Raw genomic sequence first — 26,899 nt, forward strand, 5'->3', positions numbered from 1 at the left:
ATGCATTCCACTCGCAGGCGAATTCGTTGGCTCTTTTGTGCGTTTTTTTACCGCTGAAAAAAACGCACCTCAACAACGCTACAGAGGAAACAGGCCCATCCACTTGCATTACATGTGCGAATCCGCATGCATTGGACGCATGCGGATTCGCGATAGTGGGAACGAGCCCTTATGCTGAGAACTGTGAGAATCCCAGACTGGAGTGCAGATAATTCTCTATGTAATAAAAACTTGTAGTATACTGTAACATGAGATATATATGCAAACATCACTTCCTGGTTAGCAGCCATGTTTTTTGTTTGTAAACACTACCGAAAACTGGTGATTAAAAGCCAGGATCGCGGCGGGGAGCGGCAGAAAATGGCAAAGAGGGACCCAGGAGAACATAATGAATAGAATAGTATGCTTTTTATTGTAAGAATTTGAGAGTACAGATTTTCTTTAAAAAGACTCTGTATCAAAATTTTCACCCTCATTTCTTCTATCCTATAAGTTCCTATGCCTGTTCTAATGTGGTCTGGGTCACTGCAGCCTTTTCTAATTGCACTGTCTCTGTAATATATCTAATCTTCTTTTCTTTTCTTTGTCAAGCTTTATCCACCCAGGGAGGAATGTGCTGCCTCTTCCGTGATCGGGAGAAGTTATGCACGCCCCCTCCACGCCCCTCTCTGCTCTCCTGTGTGCTGTGTGTATGAGTCACAGGCAAGGTCTCTGCTCACAGCCAGCATGTCTGTGACTCTCACAGAGTTGTGACCTTGTGAACAGCTGTGAGTGCAGAACGATCAGTTCAAAACCCAGACAAGCAGCTAAGGCAACAAGTGGAAGTAACATTCCAGGAGTCAAGTCAGGCTTGAGAGGAGCCACTTTAAACGGGCACCTGATCTGATCATGCATTTCCTGTTTGGCGGCCATCTTCATGGTTTACAAAAACAATGAATAAAACAGTGATTTTATCACCAAGAAAGCAGCGGAGAGCAGCGAAAATGTCAGACGGGCTAGGAGAAGACAAAAATAGGCTGGTACGTTTATTTATGTAAGATTTTTACAGTAAAAATTCTCTTTAATGAGGACAATAAGCTTTCCACTGAAGAAGAAAGTGCTGTGTTTAAAGACGAACTCCAGTGAAAATATTGTAATAAAAAAAGTGCTTCATTTTTACAATAATTATGTATAAATGATTTAGTCAGTGTTTGCCCATTGTAAAATCTTTTAAATCCCTGATTTACATTCTGACATTTATTACATGGTGCCATTTCTACTGTTAGCAGGTGTTGTAGCTGCTGCATGCTTTTTTGGCAGTTGGAACCAGCTGTAAACAGCTATTTCCCACAATGCAACAAGGTTCACAGACAGGAAACTGCCAGGAGTACCACGGTCCTCAGAGTTTCTTGTGGGAGGGGTTTCACCACAATATCAGTCATACAGCACCCCCTGATGGTCTGTTTGTGAAAAGGAATAGATTTCTCATGTAAAAGGGGTAGAGGGCTACTGATTGGGATAAAGTTCGATTCTTGGTCAGTTTCCCTTTAACTGTTTGAATGCTGTTCTGCTACCAATTTTTTCTTTTCGAGCAAAGAAGAAATGCCACTTCAAATGCCAGTTTAAGTTAGGACTTTGACCTTCTCAAACCTGATATGTGGTGTCACCTAAGCCATTCAGATCGATGGGCTACTAAGTCACTAGATACATGGCCACCTTTAATTTGTCCCAGTGTATGGGTGTATCACAGGGTCCAGAAAGCAGGAAAAATCTAACCTGTAATTCAGGCCCATCATTAAGGAAAATGGCTTTTAATTTTGCCACCTAACCAATTCTCAGCATTGCCACACCACCTTTTCTTTTGGCAATGACAATAAAAACTGAATGTTAAGATATTCTTGTGCTTCATTATAAAGAGGAGTCATGAAAAAAAGAAAAAAAAAAAAAACAAGGGTGACCACAGTACCTGATGGCCATGCCTGGGGTATAATAGCCAATGGTTCATCTTCTGTTTCCTTGTGTGGCTCTGATTCCTCTGACACAAGCTGTTCTGTATGACAAGGACACGGCTCCCCTGATTTCAGCACCGGACTGCAGGTCTGTGTACAGAAGTGAAAGGTCAGTTTTCACAGCAAGGCACAAAGCATCATAAACCTCTCTTATTTCCCCTTTTTACTTTCCTAATGTATATACATTCAAATTTGGGACCAAAAGGAAGCAAAATTAAAGTATAACTAACAATTCTCAAAAACGGCGACAGAGAAGCTATTTTTCAGTATAACAATATTTAAAAAAATAATAATTTCTGTCTGCATCCAGCTAAGAATTTGTAGATATGACACACTGTATATAAATGTAATGGAACCATGCCGCATTACTGTTTAGTGGCTGGCAGACTCCAAATGATCATTTTACAACCCTAGGCTGCTCATGTGTAGACAGTTACCATCTCCTCTCCGACCATGGTCAGAGCGGTTCTTCCATGAAGCTATGTGAATCGTGCTTTAGGGCAGCAACAAATAGTGGGCTACAAAAGACGATTCTCCCTCCCCAAACATCCCCCTCCTTGCACTCCCCATCTCCCCCTCTTTAGATGCATGGCCCCGCTTCACTCACCTGCTCTCAGCATTCCAGCGAAGGGTTCTCCATCCACCCATCCAGCATCCTGTATCCATGGCTACAGGGGTGCCTCATGTGACCTGTTACATGCTGCCAGATCACATGAGGTGCCCCTGTAGTCAGAGAGGAAGCAGAACTTCCCATGTGGCTGGTGATCCCTTTGCTAATCTGCTAAGAACGGGTGAGTGATGCAGCGCTGGTGCAGCACATACACGGCATCCTTGGGATCAGATGCTGCGGGCCAGTAGGGAGGAGATGTTGTCTTAGAGGAAGCAGAAGGAGGTAAGCATAGTGCCAGTGCCGGCAGTGCACAGCTCGATGTGTCCCTCCTCCAGTCTGGCTTTCCAAACACACGTCTGGGGGGTGGGGCATTGCTTCAGGTGGCAAAAAGTCTACAACTGGCCCTGATCATGGTCACACACAATATTCATAACACTTGGTAATGTAGGACAGAGAGACAGTAAAACTGCTGAGGAGTACCATTGGAACTTACATCAGCTGAAAAAGACCCTGGCTGGATCAGGCTACAATGACAGTTACAGGAGAAGTCCTGCATGGGTGGAAAGACAGCTGGAAAGATCCTAAGGCACACTTTTCAATGGAGGGGATTTGGCCTGGATACTGCGGTTATAAAAGGAAGTAAAACTTCAGAAAAGTCACCAGGACTAACGGCACCTGAATGGACCAACCTGATGCAGGTCTTGGTTCACATCAACATTTATGTTTATGCCAAAGGGTGGACTGGAGAGGATTGGGAAAAAGTGTCTCAGGAAAGCACCTCTCCACATGTTGAAAACCCAGTGGTGTATTTAGGAAAAAATGCCACCTAAATACTAGTGGACCCTAACCCAGAGACTTACAACAGTAGCATGAGTACCACAGACACATTTGGTGAGGCAGAAGCGCTGACAGGAACACGGATTGGTACTGTACTTTAGTCTTACTCCTGGACTTCAGACTACAATAGACTACAACGTGTGTATTGGAGTAAATACTTATTACAACATTGGAGAAAGCAACACTATTGGGAATACCTAGTCATTTTTATGACCGATATACGCTATACAATAACTTTTTGACCAGTATATGGATTTTTTTCACATACATACAAACATACACCCAAACCCCACTCCCCCCCCCCCCCCCCCTCCCGGTACGTCTTTATATATTTAGAGAAGCATTGGATGACTCAGGATTGATTGTGGTGTATGAGAAATATTAATAGTACTATTCATATATTTTTACATTATATAATCCAATGCTAACGATTAATTGTTGAGGCACACTTGGAAAATTCGGGTTAGTGATCTACATGCAAATAGTGCGTGCGGCACTGTAATAATTCACAGGTGTGATGAGGACAATTTATATTGGTACCTTTCAAAACAAATTATTTTACTTATTTTATGGAAATAAATATTTGTGAATGTTTTATTCTGTATGATTCCATGTGACCTACTAACAATGAAAGTATAACTTTTTTTTATATAAAGACCCAGCAGGTATTTGGAAACGCACGCACGCACGCACGCACGCACACACACACACCCAAGTGCCCCCCTGTTTACTAAAGACAAATCTGTTCCAGGCATTTTCCAACTTTACTCTGACTGAAGCCAATCCTGATTTAATTTCCTCCCTTAATCTTTTTTTCTTCTGCCTGACATGATGTATACACTGCCGGACCTCCTCCCCACTCAGTTCTGTACTAAAACCTGCACTGCCATATCTAGCTTGCTTTGTAAAAGCATGTGAGCTCAGAATAGATTGTATTTCAGCAGCTTCTGCAGAAGGGTGTATTTCCCTATTCAACCTCCTATCAAATGAACTGCCCTCAGCCAATCAGCAAGGGGCAGAAATGTGGGAGGGGAGATAACAAGCTTCCCTCTCCCCGGCAAGGTACCAGAATAAAAGAATAGAGCCAGGCTCACTGAGATAAGATTCATTACAGCAGACACATGTATGATTATATTAGAATGCTTGCAATGGAGACTGCATGTAGACTACATAATAAAAAGAATATTGGGTAAATGGAATTTTATTTCATGGCTTAGATTTATGTTTATTTTATAGGAAGTCAGGCATGGGCAGAACTGCCATTGTGGGTTTAGTAAGTTAATTGTCATCTACAGGAGGGATTTTTAAATTCAATTTCTATGATAAAAATACAGCATTTATTTGGATTTTGTTTATATTTTGGACCAAGTACTACAGTACTCCGTTTTCTACCTTTACCAACTTTAAAGGGCTCTGTTATCAAAGTGTGTGGAAATGCAGACTGACCCTGCAATTCACAAAAGCTATATGAGTCTACCCTGCAGAGGACAGTAGCTGCAGCCGATCATTGTAAATTCACAAGATGATTGTGAACCTTCCCTATGGAAATGTATTCATATTAAATGTGTTCATATTAAAAAGTGTGCTGAATGTCATCTCCCATGCTTGCCAACAATTCCATTCTGACTGATGCTGTCCATCAAAGCATACAAGCCAAACATTACTTACTTTATCCTCCAAATGAAGCCTCAGCAGTCGGAGATAAGCCACGGGAGCAAAAGCATCATTAGAATGCATCATCACCTCTGTGGAATCACTGCAACATAAAGAGACACTGGGGTCATGAACATGGCTGGACAGCTGCACTGAGCACTTACATGACAGGAGAGGCTGGAATGCAACATGACAGTTCCCACTCTGAAGATAAATGGAGCAGTACAGTAGAGGTATGCCAGCTCCGCACAAAGCACACCTCAGCATGTCAGCGTCCACTTTATCATTTATACAGAAAATCCTGACACAAGAAAATAGTTATTCTTAAATAATTACTTGTAGTCATGATAACAAATGTAAAATATAAGAAATGCAAGAGGTCTTGTGATGCATATTAATCTATTGGTATATCCAGATGCTGTTTCTTGCCCTAAAGGATGGTTTAAACTCTTCACCCTATCATACAAAGCTCTACATAAGTTGACACCTCCTTACAGTTCTTCATTAATCTCCAGATACCATCCCACCAGAGCCTTTGCTCCTCCCAGGAGACCCTCTTGCCCTCTAGCTTAGTCACCTCCTCTAACACATGCATCCAGGACTTCTCACAAACATCACCTCTCCTCTGGAATGCTTTCCCACAGCCAGTCCGTCATGCTCTGAGCCAAGAAACCTTCAAACATACTCTCAAAACACACCTGTACAGACAAGCCTATAATTTGCCATAGGTAGCATTGGAGGTTCACCGCCTAATCCGCTAACCCATGTTTCTCCTTCACTAATGTCTCCCACTAGAACAGAGAGATCCTCCTAGTGTTTTGTCTTCTGCTGTAATTTATCCTATGACCATGCACCAGTATTGATGATGTTTTAAACCACGCATCAACTATGTATCGTATGTATTTGTATTGCTGGATCTCCTGATTGTAAAGAGTTTTAAAACCTCTCATGTATCTATGCTCCCGACTATTTGTTCTGTTCTATGTACAAAACATATATGTATATATCTACAGAAGATGTTGGTGCTACATAAATAAAAATAATACATAACATGCAATAAACATACAGTAATAAACATTTTAGTTAAAACTAGTAAAAAAATAAATGAAAAATTCAATTAAAAATAAAACACTTCTCTCCCACTTCAATATACTGTACTTTATATATGCATACAAGTTCTGCCATAACACACGCTATTAGTACGCACAGGCACACAACGAACTACACAAAATACATATCCTCAAATGCAACTTTAGGGTAAACATTTTAGAATTATTAATACTTTACCATTAATGGATTCATGTAATAGACATATTTTAAAAAGAATTGTTACAATGATCAATGACTTCTTTGCTTTCAGAAAATATATACTGTTTAGACTAGAGTTAATGATTACTGAAAAAAATAATCTGATCAACCTTGACAATCATTGCTGTGTGGCATCAAAAATGTTAATTGAAAAGAAACCCAATTATTATTATTATATATTTATATAGCAGTGACATCTTCCATAGCGCATTGCAAAGTACATAGTCATATCACTAATTGTTCCTTTAGATGAGCTCGCAAACTAAACCACACCACAGGCATGGCCTTATGTTACGTTGCCCATACATGGTGCAATAAAAAATTCAATTTTCCCATTTATTCGACCAAAACGATCGAATCGAATGAAAGTTGAAAAGAATCTTTTTTTTCCGATCAAGAACAACAAACGATTAACCATTTTTCTTCATTAAAAATCCGATCGAACATGTTGGAAAAATCTTTATATTCGATCAAACGGATTAATCAAACTAAATTATATAATCAAAATTAAAAAAAAAAACTGTACCATGTATGGGAATCATAAGGCCAATTTCCCCCCCCCCCCCCCCCCAACTCAGCAGTCTTTCACTATGAGTTCAGAGCATCTTATTGGAACACTTTACATCACTAAAGCCCTTCACCACAATATCTGTCATATAAATAATCCTGAAATCAAACATCCTTCAATAAACAGTCCAGTAGTAATAACGAATAATAATAATAATGAGTGGGGGGAGGGAGAGGTGGGCAGTCTTATATTGAGCTAATAACTGAAACTCTCTCAAAATAATTTACAGTTTAGGTTTCAAATTAAAAGCCCAACCAGTATATGAGAAGCCCATATATCGGTCACATAATATGTCAACAACGAGGCACAACAAAACCGTATACACACATATCATATGCAAATGTATAGGCAGAGGACAGCCAGACAGGAAGGCAAAGAGATGACCTCACAGAGCTGTCGCCTGCAGCTATGAAGGGAGATCGTTAATAGTGGAGCTATAATTACAGGCCGGGAGAGATATGGAGAACTCACGAATAGCGTTCTATAATTAGCTCCAGATTCATGAGAGAAATTCAACTGATCATTAGAAAGGAAACCTTTATCTGTCACCCATTACTGCTATAAAGACTGAGACTTGTCTCTTTTATAACCTGCAGCTATGGGTAATCCAAATATTGAAATAACCCTGAATGATCCAACCGGTGCTACCAGCACCTCCACACATACTAAGTCTAATGTGCAGACCCAGGTCAATAGAAACTGAAAACAGTGAATACATAAAGCAAAATGTTTGAAATAATACAAATGTTACAAAGATGTCGCAAATGGTAGCGTAAAGCTGACTCCACCTAAAACTCATTTATAGTCAATAGGGGGGGGGGAAACAAATCAACACATTTCAAAGTGAGAAGTTACAAAATAGAAGATAGATCAAGAAATGATTGATATTCGCCATGCAATTGTTCATGTTGTATGATGTGCCCCGAGCCCGCAGGTCAGCAGCTTTACTGCAAACACGGAAAACAACGGACAGCACCAACTGCCATTAACTGTAAACACACCCACAATTTGATACGCTAAAAGGTTGTTTTATTAACGGTTTATCATTTTAGGATTTTACGTCCTAAGCAGTACTGCTGTAAGTTTTAGGACGTAGACTATACGTCTCCCATTAAAGTCACCGGGAATCGATTTAAGGAAAAAAAAAATCAGCAAGATGATTACCTAAGGAGAGGGAAGGCTCTGGGTCCTATAGAGCCTTCTCAGTCCTCTCCGTTAAGTGCTGGCTATCCCGTTTGAATCCCCCGCCCAGGGAATTCGGAAGTCTTTGGGAGCTCCATACTGCACACGCACAATGGAGCGGCCCGTCTTCCGGAGCACTCGGGTTCTAGAAGGCTTCCCAAAGCCTCCTTCGCATCAGAGAGAGAGAGCAGTGTTTGACCAAATTACTTGAATACTGCTACCCGGGAGCCAGTGCTGGAACGGGGACAGAGAGAGGAGCAGAAGGTTCTATAGGACCCAGAGCCTTCCCTCTTCTTAGGTATCTGGCTTATTTTTATTTTTTTTAAATCAATTCCCAATGACTTTAAAAATTGTTACCCACCCCCACCTCTGCACGGTCCTGTGCCAAAATGAATGATTGCTGCTAGCAAAAAGCAACAATAATTCAATAAAGTTAGTAAAAAAAAAAAAAGTTAGAAAAAAAATTAAAGTGATATGGTCTCAATAAAATAAAGTGTGTTTTTTTTTTTTTTTTAATCTCCAGTTGTTTTAACCCCAGTCCAGCCTATTAACCCACTGTTAACCCCTGCAATACCCATTTATAAACTTTTAATGCGCTCTAACACCAGCCAGATATAGATCAACAGTATGGCATAAGTCCTCTTAGCACACCAAGCAAGTCCACTTTAAAAATATAGATCAGAGTCTGACACAAGTCCTCTCAGACTCTGATCTATATTTTTAAAGTGGACTTGCTTGGTGTGCTAAGAGGACTTATGCCATACTGTTGATCTTTATCTGGCTGGTGTTAGAGCGCTATATCTCACAAATCACAGCATTATAGGGTGCCAATACTCACCCAATCATATAGCGATCCATCGAGCTAGGTTTAAACTGTGTATGTTCCATTGAGCTTTGTCAGCTGTGTTTCCAGAGAGGAGCGCATCTGTTTCCTATAAACTTTTAATGACTGCCTCCTGTAGCAATCAGAGTGCGACAGTTTAGGGCCCTGATGCTCTACAGATGTATTGCTGTGCCATTGCCTAGCGATGTATCTATACAGCACTAGGGCCCCCAAATGGTCGCTGATCGCTACAGATGCGCAAACTTGGGGATAACAATCCACCACATGCTTGGCTAGTAATAAAATATGGCATATGGGGTATCATTTTAACCGGGAAGGGCAAAATAATTCATTTTTATTTTTTTTTATCACTGTGGGACTTGTCACGTTAAAGTGAACCTTAAGCCAGAAAAAATAAATGAGTTTTACTCATCTGGGGCTTCTACCAGCCCCCTGCAGCAGTCCTGTGCCCTCGCAGCCACTCACTAATCCTCTGGTCCCCCGCTGCCAGCTAGTTTCGTTTTTGCCGACAGGCCCGTCAGGACTGGCCACGCGTAGCTTTTTCCGCATTCCCGACTGTAATTAGCGCTATTGCGGACCACAACACGTACAAAAACACGCGTTGCCGCATTACGCACGTATAGATATGCGGCAACGCGTATTTTTGTACGCGTTGCGGTCCGCAATAGCGCTAATTACAGTCGGGAATGCGGAAAAAGCTACGCGTGGCCAGTCCTGACGGGCCTGTCGGCAAAAATGAAACTAGATGGCAGCGGGGAACCAGAGGATTAGTGAGTGGCTGCGAGGGCACAAGAGTGCTGCAGGGGGCTGGTAGAAGCCCCAGGTGAGTAAAACTCATTTTTCTTTTCTGGCTTAAGTGTCTCTTTAAATTAGGAAGGGTGAAAAATGAAATATATATATATATATATATATATATATATATTTTCTACATTTACACCTAGTTTTTCCCCATAAAATGACTAGAAAATAAAATAGTTTTGTAGAAAAAAATATTACCAAAAGAAAGCCTAGATTATACCGATAAAAAGAAAATGCAAGAAAAGGTAAAGATTTCACGTGGGAAAGAGGGTAATGGCTACTGATTGGGATAAAGTTCAATCCTGGGTTAGAGTTCCTCTTTAAAGGGAACCTAAACTGAGAAGGATATGGATTTTACCTTATAATACCAGTTGCCCGACTCTCCTGCTGATTCTGTGTTTCTAACACTTTCAGCCACACCCCCTGAACAAGCATGCAGATCAGGTGCTCTGACTGAAGTCAGTCTGGATTAGCTGCATGCTTGTTTCAGGTGTGTCATTCAGTCACTATTGCAGCCAAAGAGATCAGCAGGACTGACAAGCAACTGGTATTGTGTAAAAGGAAACATCCATATCCCTCTCAGTTTAGGTTCCCTTTAAGCATCACCCTCTGACATCTGGTCTCTCCAGCATACAGGTTTTCTGCAGGAGTCTGTCTCTGCCCTTTCCTGAAAGCAACTATTTTTTCTTCGGGGGAGAACAACACTATTTTTTGATTGGCTAATAGTCATATATTGTGAGCAGGTATACGTAATCCTCAGCACTGTTATGTCCACCCAGTCAATGTTGCAGCCTGCAGTCACCAAGTGCTCAGAGACAAATGTGGCCACCACCAGGGCATAAACCACTACACAGGCTTTAGTTCACACAGCAGGGGGTTACACTTCTTCAGATACAGATTAAAATATATAACTTACATTGAACATCCATGCAAACTGGACCCCATTTGCATCAACTCACCTCTAATGGTCTCTATATGAACTCTGTATAGATTAGATGGTCACATACACCTTAAACACATTAAGACCACTTATGGTACTTTGCAGAGGAGCCCGTTCTCCTACCCGACCACGTTTCGGCTTACGCCTTCCTCAGGGGTAATTAACCCCGGCAACCACCCAAAACATCATAAAGTATGTAGTCAGCAACACATAACTGTCCTGAAATTAAACATGTTTAGTACATCCTTGGATGGTAAATCATAAGAGCTAAACTGACAAAAGGCCTAAGTAGGTCTGAAACATGTTACCGGTTATAACCTTGCACCCAAGGATGTAGCAAATATTAATTATTGCAGGTTTAACTCTTTAGTAGCCAATTTATTTAGAGGTTTGAAAGTGCTCCAGATCAATATATTTGAGCTCTTGTTACTTTTCCCTTCTTTTAATTAGTAATGTTATAATGTGTATTCATGGCCACTTTCACTAGAGGGCAGTGTGAGGAAATAACAGAGGACTTCTGCTCTCAGTTTCTATATTTTCTGCTCAGTAGAGAGAGATCAAAGCATTCCAAGAATTTACAATACAACTTGTGCCGACTGAAGTCAAAAGCAGTGCAGTTATCTGAAACGAGATAACTCTATAGAAGTTGCTAATATTCTTTATCCAACCTGCCTAATATATCTTTACTAACATTTTGCAGATCAATAAATCTTCTTGTCCTGAGCCAGGTACAGGCAAATCCCTGTGATGAGGGTTGGCAGTAAATGTATGTTGATCACACAACTGATCAATCAGCTGCTATATAAGTTTATGGTGGGAAATAAAAGGTGATCCTTTGACTTAGATCCACAACGGTAAAGAATAGGAACTTTTGTGACTATGCATGCAATTTACTAGCCGATATTACTGGAATGCAACAGCCATTCTCAAACTGAGATACAGCAAAATAAGTGAACTAGACACTCTTTAATAATTAATGCTGTTTTGCCAACAATACAGTTTATGTAAAAAGTATATGCAAATAATAAGCAACTGCACCAATAAATGTGGGTCCCGGTAGACCCTTTTTTGAATGCTGGACCCCTCGGGATGTGTCTTTCTGACACTTCCCTAAGCTTTTGCTAATCTCATGGACCCTGTTGTGGCTTCCACTCTTACGGCTAGAAAAGGGGTCAATCAGGACCTGAAGCGGAGTGGTGCAGTTCTATATGATTTACATACAGAGGCATCTCACATGAACTATAACATTTCTCAAAACGTCATCATGAATTATTAAGAAGAGCTGTACCTTAGGCTGAGGATTGATGCTGCATTGTAATTTTTATGATAAACATTTGTATTTACAGTAGTGATAAATGCACTAAGGCATTCCTGTGCTTTACAGCTGTATGATTTTGTGTGCATCGAGCGGTATAAAAGTAGAACAGCAGAAATGTAATCAACTTATTATATGTATGAAGAATCTTGATCTGCTTTAGTGGTACATCAATCTCTACTTCTCCATCAATGTTCAATGGTGGTGTGATTAAAGGACAACTGTAGTAAGAGGTATATGGCGGCTGCCCTATTCACTGGTATTTCCTTTTAAGCAATACCAGTTGCCTGGCAGCCCTGCTGATCTATTTGACTGCAATCGTTTCTGAATAACACCAAGAACAAGCATGCAGATAATCTTGTCAGCTCTGACAATGTCAGAAACCTATGATCTGCATTTGCTTGTTCAGAGTCTATGGCGAAGATCATTGGAGGCAGATGTTCAGCAGGACAGCCAGGCAACTGGTATTGCTTAAAAAGGAAATATATATGGCAGCCTCCATATACCTCTCACTTCAGTGTCCTGTAAGGACTAGGAATGACCCTTGCGTGACCACTTTGGCTATAATATTTCAGTAAGATTTCATATTGATGAATTATTATTGCACTAAACACTGCGTCATGAAGAAAGGTACAATTGTGGCATTACTTTCCTCAATTATCTGGAAGATGTGGTCATTTATATTCCTTTCCTCATACTTTAGTTGTTTGGTTTCTTTTGAGATGCTGGGGCTATTACATACAATCGTATTTAAAAAAAAAAAAAATCTTACTTGAATAATTCTTCATCACCCTACAGATGCTGTGTCACTATTGCTAAGTATTAGTGATGGCTAATGAGATGGAAATAATTCCAGATTGCATCTAAATTTAATGCAGATTGTATGACAATTGGAATAGGCTTAATCAAATTTGGCAGGAAGTATTTAATTGGCCCAAATCCAAGCTGAACACAATTTGCAAGCAAGTCAGAATAAGTAGCATCTCAGTGAACATATTTACGGACCATAAACCATGTTTTTTTTCAATTGAGATAGGAATAGTTTGGGAAGTGCTGTTAAGTACGGGTGTATACTTTTAAATGCTTATCTCTTTGTTTACGGTTATTAAATTCCTTTCACACTTACTGACCACATCTGAGGCAAAATCTAACGGGATTACTCATTTATGAAGGGGGAATTATGAGGGAATTATGGGGGAATTCCCTCACACTGCATCTGTTAACCCTGTGTGTGAGTGAAAGCTCTCACTGCCTGACCCTGACTAAGCTGTCTGCAGAAAGCAGAGGAAATGTAGCTTGTTTGTAATTGTATGTGAAACCTGACACCCCTTTTCATGTGCAGTATGACATACAAAGAATAGTGTAATATTGAAGCAAACCTTTGCAAATTAAATATTCCAACTGAATTAAAATCTACACACAATGAATTAAAGCTTTTGCCTCTGATATTTAACATGAAAATAGGAAAATGTTTACACAGCTACTTAGCCATTAATTGAACATTGTCATTTTCGAACACTTGTTTTGATAGTGTCCTTTTAAGTAGAGTGACCATATTTTTGTGGGTCCAACCTGGGACGGGGAGGGGGGCGTGGGGGGTGGCGCGCGTGCGCGCCGCGTCGAAAAGTGGGGAGGACTGAGCGCGCAGCGGCGAAGACTTGGGGGGGTTGCCGAAAAATAAGCGTGGCCATGACATTGTATGGGCGGAGCTAACGTAATGATGTAACAGCGAGGCATAAGAAAGCAGTGTTTACGCCATGATGTGGACAAACGAGACTTTGCATCATGGGTGTGCAGAAACTGTGTGATGCTAATAGTATACCGTAACCACAAAGCAGCAAACATAGCCATCTATGACCATTAAATAATAAATGTAGTAACAGTTACCCCGGACACCAGAAAATAAACGCAATAGGCAACATGTCAGCACAAAATAACCGCAATGCGGGCAACATGTCAGTACAAAATAAACGCAATGCGGGCAACATGTCGGTACAAAATAAACGCAATGCGGGCAAACATTTCACCAGAAAAGAAACGCACTGCGGGCAAACATTTCGCTAGAAAAGAAACGCACTGCGGGCAAACATTTCGCTAGAAAAGAAACAATGCGGGCAAACATTTCACCAGAAAAGAAACGCACTGCGGGCAAACATTTCGCTAGAAAATAAACAATGCGGGCAAACATTTCACCAGAAAAGAAACGCAATGCGGGCAAACATTTCGCTAGAAAAGAAACGCACTGCGGGCAAACATTTCGCTAGAAAAGAAACAATGCGGGCAAACATTTCACCAGAAAAGAAACGCAATGCGGGCAAACATTTCGCTAGAAAAGAAACAATGCGGGCAAACATTTCACCAGAAAAGAAACGCAATGCGGGCAAACATTTCGCTAGAAAAGAAACAATGCAGGCAAACATTTCCCCAGAAAAGAAACGCAATGCGGGCAAACATTTCACCAGAAAAGAAACAATGCGGGCAAACATTTCGCTAGAAAAGAAACAATGCGGACAAACATTTCACCAGAAAAGAAACAATGCGGGCAAACATTTCGCTAGAAAAGAAACAATGCGGGCAAACATTTCGCTAGAAAAGAAACGCAATGCGGGCAAACATTTCGCTAGAAAAGAAACAATGCGGGCAAACATTTCACCAGAAAAGAAACAATGCGGGCAAACATTTCGCTAGAAAAGAAACAATGCGGGCAAACATTTCGCTAGAAAAGAAACGCAATGCGGGCAAACATTTCGCTAGAAAAGAAACAATGCGGGCAAACATTTCACCTGGAAAAGAAACCTAATGCGGGCAAACATTTCACCTGGAAAAGAAAGCAATGATTTACTCACCTGGCAGAAGTGTCCGGCCTCTGGCGCGCTGCTCCGTCCCGGGACCGTCTTGTTCCTCCTGCTCTTCTCTCCCGCGCTGACAGGGCTACGGCAAGATGGCGCCCGAAGCCCTGTATTGGAGACACAAATAGGTCTCCAGTACAGGGCTTCGGCAGCCATCTTGCCGTAGCCCTGCTCGCCTGCCGGTGTCGGAAACAGACACCGGAAGAGGAGGCTGGAGCGGGGCTGCAGGCAATGAACTGGCGCCGCTGCCAGTTCATTGAGGAGAGAGTGGCCAGAGTCCCGAGGCCGGGACGTCCCGCTGCTGAAAGCGGGACGTTTCCCGGGACCTCATTAAGCCTAGGACAGCGGACCCCGAATCCGGGACGTGTCCCGGGCAATCCGGGATGTCTGGTCACTCTACTTTAAGGAATGTGTACCAGGAGCTAAGCTACCTCAGCACAGAGGGTTAACTTCGGGCTGTGAAGGCAGAAATGTCAGGAAAGGTGGCATGAGGCAGCAACACGGATAAGTTAACCCTTTCTGCTGCTGCCCGGGCCCCTGTACATACTGGGACATTTTCTTATTTCACAAAACTGGACTAGTTCACCCCTAATTGTGATCACAGAAATGAGGACAGCAAATAGAACCTCACGTGGAGATCTCCTCATTAGGATCCATAACTAGCTGTTCTTGAGAACGAGATATAGTTAATAAGATGCCAACAACCTTATCTTGCATGCAAAACCATAAGTAGCATAGAACTGGGCCAATCGAAATTGGCAGGAAGTGCATTTGTGAAACAAATGTGAAGCAATCGTAAAAAAGGAAGCCTTTTCGGTCCTCTCACCATCCCCTTGTTCCTCCACTTTCCCTCATTGAAATTCCATATGTTTGGGACTCCACCAAAGGCTTCCAGAGAAATGGCATCGTCTAATGCTTCTGACGATAGGCGTATTTATACTTCACCCACGCATGCCCTGACTCAGTACAGACCTGCTCGATTTTGGAAGAACTCAGGGAAGCAACTACTTCAGATGCCTTCATGAGGATTCCCGAAAGCATAGTCAATCAAGCTGGTCAAATAATTTTACCGAGGCCTTGTGGTGGAACAATGGGCTGGAAAGAGGACCAGGAAGGCTCTATGGAATACAGAACCTTTCCTCTCCATAGGTAAGGATCTATTTATTTTTTCTAGGAGGCTTTAGTTTTACTTTAAGGTGCCCACCAATGATACAATCTTGATTGTACATTCTTACCAAATATATATAGCAGACGGGTAAACTAAGTGAATATACTCTAAATGGATACTTTAGGTAATCCTTAAAGAGAACCCGTGGTGGGATTTAATTATGTTAGTGGGGCACAGAGGCTGGTTGTGCACACTAACACCAGCTTCTGTTGCCCCATGGTGTGCCTCCAGGACCCCCCTGCGCACCGCTATACCCCCCGCAGTGCTGGCAACACGCAGCGTGTTGCCGGCACAATGTTTACCTATGCAGTGTCAGTCAGTGCCGCTCCCCCGCCTCCTCCGTATCGGAGCTACCCGCCCGCGTCCCTTCCCTCCAATCAGCGGGAGGGAAGGGACGCGGGCGGGTAGCGCCGATACGGAGGAGGCGGGGGAGCGGCGCTAACAGACAGCGCATAGGTAAACATTGTGCTGGCAACACGCTGTGTGTCGCTAGCACTGCGGGGGGTATAGCGGCGCGCAGGGGGGTCCTGGAGGCACACCATGGGGCAACGGAGGCTGGTGTTAGTGTGCACAACCAGCCTCTGTGCCCCACTAACATAATGAAATCCCACCTCGGGTTCTCTTTAATATTACATAAGGGCTCAAACCCACTAGCAGCCTTTTCTAAGCACTGGTGATTTGAAAAAGCTTTTGCTAATGCAATGTTATGGGGGATTTTTATAGTCACCGCTCAATTTAGGCATTTTCCTGGCCCCTTGCTCCCATCTTTTGGTAAGCCTCAGCATTGGATGCTCTTATTTATATACTTGTTCATCTTTGACACTTTATGCATTATTGCACTAATATGTTAACTGATACTTTTCTGCACTGCATCTTTTCAATGTGACACTTTCATACTTATAACTGCAGCCGCTTAGACACTTCATCTACCTGCACCCATTCATGGAATTCCTTTTTTTTTTTTTTTTTGGGGGGGGGGGGGGGGGGTTTACCTTTTTCACATATTGTTTGTCTATTTAATCTATTTTTTGATGCATACATTGTTATCGACAGTATTTTGTGGGCATTAGCGCAATCTTTTTGAGATTTTCTGATATTTCACATATTTTTCACTATTCAAATTTTTCACTAGCACTCCATTCCCACTTTTTTTTCTATTCTTTTCTCCTTGCTGAGGCCTCTTGCATTTTGCATATACATAATATTGTATGATTAGCAGGGGCAATGTTTATTTACACTACAGGGAATTGTATACGTTTTTAATTGTTTTTATTGTCAGTGTGTATATATCAATACATTTTTTTCATTTTTGCAAATGCTTGAGTTCAGCCAATATTTTTTTCATTCAACAGATGGGTTCTGGTTTTTCTCTCTCTTTTATTATATAGTTTGTGTACCAAACATCTGTATGATACTTAATAGCTCTGTGTGTTGTGTTATATCGCTCAAGTGGGATCACACCCATAGCATTACATTAGCTAGCGCTCTTCAAGTCACAAAGCTCCCAGAAAAGCGCTCCTAGTGGATTCCAAAACTGAAGTGGTAAGATTGCACAATCAAAATTGTATTATCAGTGGGCTCCTTTAGGAGGATTTGACTTTTCCACACTGAAGTTAATCAGACTGCAAATTCAAACACTTCATTACATCCATGTTCAGTCCCGACACTACTTCATGGTGGCTCTCAGACTCACTTGTTTGAATTTCTGCCCATGTAAGGCTTGAATTTCAGTTGGCTGGATTAGGAGAAGAAAAACTTTTATAGGATAAAAAAGAGCAACAGTACTTTCAGCAAAAAACTTCTGCCTGGATAGAATAGTGGATTCATAGGCTTGAATACACTACAGGGCCCCTTGATGCAAAAACCTCTAAATGTAGCTCTCAAATATCAGTGCTTGAATATTGTTTGGTATGTTTAATAAACTGTAACCGCGAGTTACAAATGTGTGTTGGCAAGTAACACGACTGGCTTTAATGTTAATCCCAGAACTTATGCTCTACATCTTGTCCTACAAATGAGGCAGCACACGCTGCCTTCAACGGTATTAACAAAATACACACACTGTTCTCTTTAATGTCACTCTGTGTATCCACTTACAGATATTGAAAATAGCTAGATGTTCTTAATGTCAAGAATAAGACCTCAGTCTGGAGAGGACACAGACAGACACACTTTGGCAACATAGTCACAACCAGTCAGGCAATGCAGTCCAAGTCAAGAATAATTACTGGGATTTTCCTTTAAAGTGTACCTGAGGCGACATGTGACATGATGAGATAAACATGTGTATGTACTGTACGAATCATATTAATACCCAGGCTGTTTTACTATTTTTATTTTGCTGCCTGAAAGAGTTAATTTCTAGGCATGAAAGTGACAGCTTCTGTCTGGTCGGTACCTTGTAGTAAACATCCCCGATAAGAAACTTACAGCCATACAAGTTTTCCCGGCAGAATACAACTCCTGAGCTCAGGGGACAGTTTTAAGAAGGTCAATAGTTCATGTATTTTAAAGTGAATCGAGCATCATTTTTAACACCCAGGGCAGCTCTATAGCAAATTAAAAATGCATTCTAAAAATGTGGTTTATTATTAAAAAAAACTTTCATTTTACCTCATTTTTTTACATCTAAGGGTTAAAATAGCCACTTTGTCCTTCTGTAAAGGACCTGCGGTGAGATGGTGGAACACAGATAAGAAATCACCTCATTAGACTTAATTGACTACAAACACACACCCATTGTACTTCAAACAGAAAACATCAGTTACAGTTGAAGAATTTAACACCTTAGCCTGGACAATGCTAGTTGTAAAACAGCAGGGGTTGAGCTTCTGAACAATGGCAGCCCTTGCAGCTATTTAAAGCCAGGAGCTGCTTGGATCCCTTTAAGTATTGGACACTTAATAGGCTACCACTGATTAGAGACCGTAAAACATTCAACCTACTTTGTAAATGTTTAAATGTAAAAGAAAACCCTGGGATACATAAGTAATTTTTAGGAGTAGGAGCATAAATATAATTGTTTATCTCATCATTTCATTTTCACCTCTGGTTCACTTTAAAAAAAATAAAAAGTGAAAATACTTCTATGCTGAAGTAAGAGCTCTGCAGATACCGGTTTAGGAAAACTAATGCTTGGGGTGATTTCTTCCCAGCAAGAGAGCCTGTCAGTGAATCTAGGAAGCAGACTGCCTGCAAGCGCCACTGTGACATAAAAACAGTGCCGAGGCAAATCTAAGTGATCAAACACCCGGCAGGGTGGGCAGTGCGAATACGGATAGTTCAAATGCTGCCAGTTCGAAAAAGAAAACATTTTCAGCATTCTGCTTGTCTGTGAATCTTATTTATTAAGTGTTTCCATATAATAAAGTCTTCAGTATATATTTAGAGTGACAACAAGCAAACTTTTGAAACCGTCACAAGGAATAACTGTCACAGACAATATATAGCAGCCAATTAGTTTCAGATCTGTTCTGGAAAATGACAGCTGAAGAAAGATAGCAACCAATGTGGTTGAAACTAAGATTTGTCATAGACAGTTATTCCCCCTGACATATTTACACATCAGGCCCATAATATTAAAGCTGATCTCCGGGCGAAAGCCAAGGTGTGCTAAAGGAAATAACAGAGTAAAATAAAAAAAATCTACTTACCTGGGGCATCCTCCAGCCCCTGACAGCTTATCTGTCCCTCACTGTAGCTCCGGTGTCCTGGGATCCCCTCCATTTACAGATGCCAACCTCGCCAGCACACGAGCATGGTCATGCCGCTTCTGAGCGTGCTCCCGTGGCCTGGATCATTCTGCACAGGTGCAGTAGTTCTGCGCCTGCACAGAACGCTCCAGGCCACGTGAGCGCACTTGCACAGTAGATGCTGATCTGGCAAGGTCAGCATCTGCAACGGTGGCGATCCCGGGACACTGGAGCTGCGGTAAGGGACATATCAGCTGCCAGGGGCAGTAGGAAGCCCTTAGTAAGTTTTTTTTTTTTAGACCCATCCTTTAAAGTGCCCACTAAGCAAAGAATCGCCTGAGCTATCAGATGAAAGTGATTGGATTGGCAGAAAATAAACTTCAATGTCCTAATTCGACTGCTATCGATTGTAAAGGTGATTATTAAACGACAAGTCAATCGGAATTTTTTTTTTTTTATGATCGGTTGTATTGTATTGGTTGGTTGATGGAAAAATACGGGCTGAGGAGTCGGTACAAAAATTTTCTGACTCCAACTCCTCGGTTTATGAAACCACGACTCCGACTCAGACTCCGGGTAACCAAATGGCCCCGACTCTGACTCCTCGACTCCGACTCCTTAGTGTAATATTTGACAGGGCTGTGGATTTTGTACAAAAAAATCACCCGACTCCGACTTCTCAGTTTATGAAACCACGACTCCAACTCCTCCTCCTTAGTTTATGAAACCACGACTCCAACTCCGGGTGCCCAAAATTGCCCCGACTCCACAGCCCTGAAAATAACCGATGTATTATGACATTTTATTTGCTGAGAACTGTACCATTAATGGGGAACCTTTAGAAGAAAAAGAAAAATAGAACAAGAATAGGGTATACTCACCTTCTCCCTACTAATCTGAATGTTGGAAGCTCTGTTGTGTTCACTGCCCCACACTGCTGATGGCTGATGGTTCCTGTGTGGAGTCCTATAAGCCTCTAGTTTTGGATACAGAGTCATTCATTCTAAATTGGGTTGGATCAAGAACCAGAAAATGCAAACATTTTTCTTAACCGAGAGATACAAGTGTCCTGAAACACAGGTATGAATACAGCATAGGAGTTGAGGGCAGTGCACAATCAGCATAGCAAGTCCCAGGTAAAATCCCAGCTAAAGTAGTAAAAGAAGAGGATCTGCACATTGCCCCCAAAAAACTTCCATTATTAATGGACGTATCCAACACCAACAAGTGTTAAAAAGCTGACATGTTTCGGACATCTAGTCCTTAATCATAGCAGATATGGACAGACTGAATATGGGTCTGTTTAATGCATTTGATGACTTCAGGCATTAGAATGAAATCACAAGCTCAATACACATGTGCAACTTAATGCATAACCATACGCACATAATCAACCACACAACTTGTTGTTTACATGACAAGTATGTACACATGCGCTGATCAACTAAACCACCAACTCATTTAAATATATAAATACTGCATTCAAAAACAACAAGTTGTTCAAACTACTTGTACACGTGGCCAACCTACACAAAAGTTGGGTAGGTTGATCCTCCTGTTGGATTGGACAAACCAGCTGTCATCAGTTGTACATCTTGCCTTTTGCCAGGGTACACACGCCCAACTATTATCCAACAGACCAACTTTGGATGATAGTTGGGCGGAATAGTTGCACGTGTGTATGAGCCTAAAGTGAGACTTCAAATCTGAGTAATGAGAAAAGCTTGATAAGAACTTTCATAGATAATTATCTCTGCTGGAAACCCACATCACCTGCTTACTGGGACAGCTCATACCGGGTTTACAGAATTGTGCACTGCAGCAAGTTTAGGCTTACCATCATCCAATATGTACAATTAGCCAATAAATAGTAGCACACTAAAACCTTGATGCTTTATTCACTAGCTAAGAGGGTACACCTGATGCTAGATGTTTTTCTTCACCCAACACAGTGATTACCCTGATGATGTTAGCTGGATCTCACGAAACGCGTTGCCTTGTGCTCAATAAATTATTTTTCTTACTGTACTGTAAGTGTATTCTTGTAGGAGGTAAGCTACCTCAAGTTGTTTTTATATTTTAGTTTTTTTAAACTCTTGGGTGCCTCTCCACCGTGTGTTGTCACAATACTGTATTGTTTAAGAAATCTTCAAAGAAAGACAGCATAAATATTGGAAACAATGGAAGGATGGCAATTTTATTATCTACTGGAAATGTTGCAAACATGTGAAACTTGTAAAGATTGGCTAAACTTACACAACAATTTTCTTTGAGAACAGTGGACAATCCAAAGTAAGGGTCTCGTATTCTCCACCTTCCCCGCATACATGAACACCATACTTGGAAGATAGCTGAAACACACAAACACACACGATTTGTGAATTCTGAGTCACGGCAATCATTAAAAATGGTCCATTGCTAGTTCACTGATACAAACTGAAATGAGGATTATCGGGAGTCAGGCTACAGTTATCTCATGAGCATAATTAATTAATGTTAAAGTGGGCTTCACTCCCCTGCCTCTACCACATTTTTTTGATAGTCGCACCAAGCTTGGTGTCCAATTCCAATAATAAATCCCATGCTTACTCTTTATATATCTTCATAGGTGGGCTTGGTCCAAAAGTATTAAAAGTAGTGAGGGTAGTGGAGCTGACGATAGAGTCATGCCTATAGAACATTATATTGGCATAAGTCATGGAGTATGAATGGAACCTTCAGGCCAAAAAGTTCTGATTAATTTTTAATTAATGATTTTAAAGAATTCTATGCTCAGCTTACACTGCTATGTGTGCTCAGTTCAATTGAGTTCAGTTCAATTTGTTGTCTCAGGGGGAAACTCTAATAAATGATTTGGAAAAAGCATAATTGGTTGGGAAAACCAGATCTGGCCAAAGACAAAAGGATGTGGGGAAGACTGACTAGGTCATATAATCAGAGTTGATTTTCAAATTTTGGTATACAATAGTGAATTCGAACAACCGAAAACTCCTGACCACTGCTGTTCAGCACCCAAACAAGCGGACAGGGTCAGGAGGAGTTCACTGCCCTGCGTGTCAGTGAACTCCTCCTGACTCTGTCCACTCATTCAGGTGCTGAACAGCATCGGCCGGGAGTATCTGGGTGTTTAAATTCACTAAACCAAAATTTGAACACCAACACTAATTATCATAATACAAAAGTGAGTGCCTGTTCACAGAAGCCTCAGTGCACCCCCACTTAGGACCACCTCTTCCTGGCCACTGCTTGGTGGGATTCTCCCTTCACGGACATGGCACCATTCATGCATCTAGCCACATTGTTGACGTTCACTTGTATTGAAAGATGCCGCGCCAAGCTCCGTACTGCACCACAACCAGCAGCAGTGCCCAGCTCTGGGCACAGCTGCCAGTATGAATAAGTTCTAAAGCTATGTACAGATGTCATTAGACAGAATGGTTTATAATTGTCTTGTGCATGCATGCATCATCATAAAATTACCTGTCTTAGGTAAGGTCTCATCTCTTCTAAGGTCTTCCCAAGGTGTTTGTCAGGGTCTAATCCTGCATAAAAATTATATATATACACATATAATTTAATACATTCCAGCAGGTTTATGCCCTTTGGGCATTGCACACTGCACAGGTTGTAGGATAGGTTAAAGTTGGGAAGATTAGTACAGACATGAGAAAATAGGGTGTAAATTATTGTTTCCACTTGCCCAATATGAATATTCATTAAAATTGCAAATCTCTGGCTAGTAACCTCCACCTCCTCCTGCCCAGACTGAGCTTCCATAAGCCCTTGCTACAGTGCTAGTAACCTCCACCTCCTCCTGCCCAGACTGAGCTTCCATAAGCCCTTGCTACAGTGCCAAGTCACTCTGAAAAAGCTGTGGGCGAGGCTTGTTTAGTTTATAGGGAATTAGAGTATTAAAACAAAAAATAAGTATTTGGCTTGGGGAATGCCCTATAAACTACATGTAAGTAACACAATTATGCAATGAGTAAAAGTTTATCTCGGATCCACTTTAAGTGCAAAAGTGAAGAACAGGATTTGCGTTTGGATGATATACTCTGAGCATGTGCAGTTAGGACATCATATTTGTGATACTTTGAAACCAAAGTAAAAGTCTTTGTTTTGCACCATTTCCCTCTAATCAGAGCCTCACTAAAAAGGATTGCAGTAATGTGCATTTTTCCATTGTAGTTTTGCACAGGAACAGTAGGTCAGTACTTGGAAAAATAATTAACACTCCCCCCGAATAAGTGATCTTCCCACCTAAAGCTTCATCTTACCAAACGCAGCTACCTTGATGAGTATGGCTTGCAAACCACTGTTAATCATTTCATCCAAAAGGTCCTCTTGGCTCCGACGCCAGAGATAAGCTAAAGGCTGCAGACTGAGACGCTGACACCTGGATAGGACAGAAAACAGATCAGTATGGAACATGCACTCTCCAAAACTCGGTTCATATAATGAACAAGATTTTATTATAACGTATAAGGCATGGAACAACTCTCTTCAATAGGTGACCAGACACCATCAACATAGATTCCATGTGGGCAGATCAACAATCCCATACAAACTACTACAGATTCTCAATAAAAGCTGTGAGCACAACTTTGTTCTGCATAGCTTTTTATCAACTATAAGCAAGTTTTTATCTTAGAAGAGATTTAATGAAAATTAATATGTGGGTGCTAAAATACCACATAATATTGTAAATATGGTTGCATTAACTTTACAATGATTAGTAAAATTGGTTAGACTTGGTGTTAAATGGCAGGACCATAGGACTTAGCTAAAGGAAAGGACATGTTATCATCATTGTTTTTCATCTTCGTTCTGGAACACACACTTAGAAATATTGATATGAATCGTAACATCACGTTCCTTGTCAGATGGTAGAATATGTTGATGATCTCATAATTATAGTCCAAAGTAAGAGTGCAAAAGAGACACATTTTAGAATTGGAGGCCAAGTCAGAGCAGAAGAAGACAGCTATGAGAAAACAGACAACCATGACAAAATTAAGACTCTAAAGTAGTCTTAAAGAGAGCCCGAGGTGAGCTCATGAAATGAAAAAAAAAAAAAAATAGGCTAGATGATCCGGGGGGCTGAGCAGATCAGGTAGCCTCCAAAACCACCGCTTCCTTGGGCCACAATGGCCCACTTTCACGACCTCTGGGTCACGACGCTGGAATGAGAGATTCATTCTCTCATTCACAGTGTGCAGGGAGGTGGGGGAGTGGCAGGGGGTGCAGCCATGGAGAGATAGCTGTAAAATGACAGCTCTGCAAACCCTACAGGAACGCCCCTGGCGGACATTTTAAACAGGGAATCCCTCTCCCACATGGTTAGCTCCAAGATAGCGACAAATATTGTCCCTGATCTCGAGGGGCTAAAGTGCGGGGGGGGGGGGGAGAGAGGCGGTGTGTGGACACATAGGTATGTCATAAGGCAGAGAACATGCCTCTGTGTCCCATCTGCCCCCCATAAAAAACACCTTGGGTTCTCTTTAAGTGGACAAAGGTCTTGAGGACACCAGAGTAAGGCTAAGATTCTACTATATGCTTGTGGTTTACCTGTGAAAATTAGCATGTACATTTTTCACATAAAAAGAAAGAAAAACTTATATTTTATGCACATTTTCAGATGCTGGGTGGTATACATGACAACTTCCTTCTCGTTTGAGTTATTTGTAAAGCGAATGTGAATCATTATGTACGATACACAAGCTAGTGTGGCATGTGAAATGCAGCAGGTTGTCATTTTATTCTACAGTAGAACTAAAAAAAAATGCAGCAAATGGAAATAAGCCCATTGACTTTTATTCCAATGCGAATTTTCATTGGCAAAAAAAACAAAAAAAACAAAAAAACTAAATTATTATACTATAAAGGAGAAAAATACCTTTAAACTTTAAAGTGAACCTGAAGTAAAAATAATCTGATGAGATAAACAGTTGCATTTATCCTCCTACTCCGAAAAATGACCTTTTTTTATATCCTATGGTCTTATTTTATATTTAAACAATTACAACGTAGATTGAATGTTTTATTGTCTTTGCTCAATGGCAGCCTATTCAGTGTCTCAGAGTTTAAATGCATGGATTATTTACATTTTTCTGTCTCTACCTTGTCCTTAGAAGTTGTATTCTGCCGGGAAAACTTTTAGGCTGCTTTCACAGTGGGACGTTACAGGCGCACGTTAGAGCAGCCTGTAATGCAGCCCAATGCACAGCAATGAAAAATCAATGGGCTGTTCACAGTGCCCACGTTGCGTTACATTGTAACGCAAGACGTCAAGACAACGTACTACATGCAGTACTGTATACGCGGCTAAGCCGCGTTAGACTGCTTGCACATGCTCAGTAATGTGTAAAGAGAGAGGAAAGCAACCAATATATGCAGCACCAGACCACTCAGTAGTATTAAAAATTGATAAAAAAAAAAAAAAAAAAAAAAATCACCTGTGGTGATAGCAGCTGTATACATAAAAATAATACAATAATCCAATAATCACAGAGGTATCAATATCTCACAAACCCTCAATAAAAAGCCAAGTAAAAAAACAGACCTGGGTAAGCAATTAATAGAATAATTCATACTATCACATCACATATATCATATAAATTATACCCAGAACAGTAAACAATAATAAAGTGACACTTATGCCTGACAATAGGGCAGGGATATATATTGCACAATTCCAACTAATAAATACACAGTAACACTAAAGTGCCTGGGAGGAGAGACTAACAAATAGTCTCAACTCAATGAAAAGGTGATCAGAGTGTCAATATACCAAGAAAAAATAGCCACAGATCGTGTGAAAAAATAAATAAAGTATAGAAAGAGGTACTGGAGACTTACATGGCAGAGATAGGAGAGATGTATAAGTATCAGCCGCTCGCCTTAATGCATTGCGCGGCCTCTACCCGCTTCAGAAGGAGGCCTTGGCTTTTTATTGAGGGTTTGTGAGATATTGATACCTCTGTGATTATTGGATTATTTTTATGTATACAGCTGCTATCACCTCAGGTGATTTTTATCAATTTTTAATCTGGTTACTGTTTACCAATAAAGTTTATATTATTGTTGGAATACTACTGAGTGGTCTGGTGCTGCATATATTGGGTGCTTTCCTCTCTCTTTACAAATG

At 41.1% G+C, this 26,899-nt stretch overlaps 1 protein-coding gene across 1 annotated transcript in view; it reads right to left on the minus strand.

The window, feature by feature from the left end:
- The window catches only part of DPH6 (diphthamine biosynthesis 6), a 138,472-nt gene that overhangs the window by 51,476 nt on the left and 60,097 nt on the right, over positions 1 to 26,899 (minus strand). The window contains exons 5-9 of the mRNA XM_068251796.1: positions 24,030 to 24,148; positions 23,233 to 23,294; positions 22,009 to 22,103; positions 5,104 to 5,191; positions 1,946 to 2,078 (exon numbers count right to left, since the gene is read on the minus strand). Of these exons, the coding sequence (XP_068107897.1) occupies positions 1,946 to 2,078; positions 5,104 to 5,191; positions 22,009 to 22,103; positions 23,233 to 23,294; positions 24,030 to 24,148 (497 nt within the window). The remainder of the gene's footprint in view (positions 1 to 1,945; positions 2,079 to 5,103; positions 5,192 to 22,008; positions 22,104 to 23,232; positions 23,295 to 24,029; positions 24,149 to 26,899) is intronic.

The sequence above is a fragment of the Hyperolius riggenbachi genome, chromosome 9 (genome assembly GCF_040937935.1).
Source record: "Hyperolius riggenbachi isolate aHypRig1 chromosome 9, aHypRig1.pri, whole genome shotgun sequence".
Taxonomy (NCBI): domain Eukaryota; kingdom Metazoa; phylum Chordata; class Amphibia; order Anura; family Hyperoliidae; genus Hyperolius; species Hyperolius riggenbachi.